The sequence below is a fragment of the Poecilia latipinna genome, unplaced genomic scaffold (assembly GCF_001443285.1).
Source record: "Poecilia latipinna isolate Pla-1442-1.1 unplaced genomic scaffold, P_latipinna-1.0 Scaffold3397, whole genome shotgun sequence".
In the NCBI taxonomy this organism is placed as follows: Eukaryota; Metazoa; Chordata; class Actinopteri; order Cyprinodontiformes; family Poeciliidae; genus Poecilia; species Poecilia latipinna.
The window spans coordinates 46,314-48,722 of NW_015116013.1; the positions used below are offsets into that span (position 1 = coordinate 46,314).

Sequence of the window (2,409 nt, forward strand, 5' to 3'; positions counted from 1 at the left end):
AGAACTGCCCCAGTTCCTAAAATACAACTCATAGACTCTTCTGACTTGGACTAGATTAGTTTTGAACTAATAGCAGAATATTTTAATCCATGTTTGGGATTTGTGAAACCTTTATGTGATTTGTGAAACTTCACTAAAGATCAGATTACTATTCACACTTGTTCCATCCAGTTTTTTTCAAATTCAATTCTAATTCAAAACCACTTTTTTAATCCCAATGGGAAATTAAATGTTGGTGTAACTCATTAATTTTTCAAAGAGTTACTGTAGATGGTGATGGCTTTTGGAAGGAAAGATCTTCTGCAGTGGTCTGTTAAGTAAAATTAAGTTTCAGATATCAGAAAAAAGCTTCACGAATCCCAAACATGGTTTTAAATATTCTGCTATTAGTTGAAAATAATCTGATCCAGGTTTGATGTGTCTAGGTGTTGCAGTTTTGGAATTAGAGAAGTTCTAGTGTGAGCGAGATCGATAAAAGGACAAAAATTGTCCTTTATTGAAGTTTCACAAATCAAAAAAAGGTTTCACAAATCCCAAACATGGTTTTAAATATTCTGCTATTAGTTCAAAACTAATCTAGTCCAAGTCAGAAGAGTCTATGAGTTGTATTTTAGGAACTGGGGCAGTTCTAGTGTGATCCAGATGCAAACAAGTGGTAAAATCAACCTTTACTGAAGTTTCACAAATCAGAAAAAGGTTTCACAAATCACAAAAATGGTTTTAAATATTCTGCAATTAGTTGAAAATAATTTGGTCCAGGCTTAAAGTGTCTAGGTGTTGTAGTTTTGGAATGAAAGCAGTTCTCATGTGACCAAGATGAAAAAAAAAAAAAGTGGTGAAATCGCACTTTTTTGAAGTTTTACCAATCAGAAAAAGGTTTCACAAATCCCAAACATAGTTATAAATATTCTGCTATTAGAGCAGAATAATCCAGTCCAGGTTTGAAGAGTCTAGTGTTTTTAAACTAGAGTCGATTAAAGATGCGGAAGGTAGTGGAAAAATTAGGTGGAATCGCCCTTTAGCCATTTCCCGAATTGGAAGCTGGAATCGGAAACCAACTTCAGCTTCGTTGTGTGGAGGGGATCTACGGGAAGCAAATCTCTGGAATTATTTTCACTAGCGTGTAAAAAAGACTGACAGCTAGAAGGTTTGTTAATTTTTTCTCAGCTAGAAAACTCGATTTTGTTTGTATAATCTATATAATCAGCTAAAAAATAGATTGATTTGACCTCTAATGAAATCCCCTTTTCTCCAGAACAAATTATTAGAGGCATAAATAAATTAAGAAAAAACTTTAAAAATAATAATAATAAAATACAAGATAGAAAAGAAAATTTTTGTAAGCTTGTTTAATATTATCTATCTTCTAAAACCGGACCACCCACGGGATTCGGACCTAAGACATTCTTGGTGCAAGGCAACAGCGCTAAAACTGTAAAACGTAATTATGTCTAATAAAAGTGTTATTATGGATTGATAAAGAATATGGCTCCATCGATGACGGGGCGGTAAAGTGAACACCTACTGGAATCTAATGTGTCATGTTAGCTGAAAGATGCTCACCAAGTCACCAATGGCTTAAGTGTCAAGACGAAACTGTTACAAAGGTGCACATAGAGTCCAAGTATATTTTTATCTTTAAATATGATGCATTGTTTTTTGTATACTAAACTTGATGTCCCATTGTTTTCTGTTGTTTCAATATTTTGTGCCTCTCATGCTACATACACTGTTAGCCATTTTCACCTCTTCTCCTCCAATTCTCTGCGAATTTGTTCGTCTTCTTCGTTTTCTTCGAGCTCCTCTTCGTCCTCTTCCACCGCCCGAGAATACACCGACAAAACCTCTCCGAAAAACGTGGCCATAATCCAGACGTTTCAGTTAGAGCAAAACGAAAGTTTAGCTAGGACATAAAGAATCGGAAACTTCCTCCGGAAGAAACGAGGCTCCTTCAAAATAAAAGCCTCAGCTCAACTCATCACTACTACAAAACAAAAGTTCTGTCACGTGATTAACGTTGAAAGCATGAACTCAAATTTATGACGGAAAAAGTAAGATTTGAGTAAGATTTGCTTATTGTTTTGATGCACTGAACAGGTGTGGAAAAGAACTGATCAAAATAAACTTAATTTGAAATAGTATGACGCTATAATTTAAATGAAACCAGGATTGTGCATGTTAGCCTGCAACTATTAACTTAAAAGACTTAAAACCCTATATCGGGACAATTATTCCCCTTTAAGTACACTAAAATGTGCGACCCTTAAACCAGACTCCTTATGTCAAAGTTTGTCATAACCAGGGGTGAAAGTAGGGGGTACGGTCGGGTACTGCTTACCCCTAAAAGATTTAGCGGGGGTACACAGTACCTGCAAGAGAGAGGAGCGACTGTCTGCTGTCGCTCCTCTG

At 35.8% G+C, this 2,409-nt stretch overlaps 1 protein-coding gene across 1 annotated transcript in view; it reads right to left on the minus strand.

Moving 5' to 3' along the window:
* The window catches only part of psmg1 (proteasome (prosome, macropain) assembly chaperone 1), a 36,271-nt gene extending 34,314 nt beyond the window's left edge, over positions 1-1,957 (minus strand). The window contains exon 1 of the mRNA XM_015023723.1: positions 1,747-1,957. Within this exon, the coding sequence (XP_014879209.1) occupies positions 1,747-1,865 (119 nt within the window). The 5' untranslated portion in view covers positions 1,866-1,957. The remainder of the gene's footprint in view (positions 1-1,746) is intronic.
* Between the last annotated feature and the right edge of the window lie 452 nt (positions 1,958-2,409).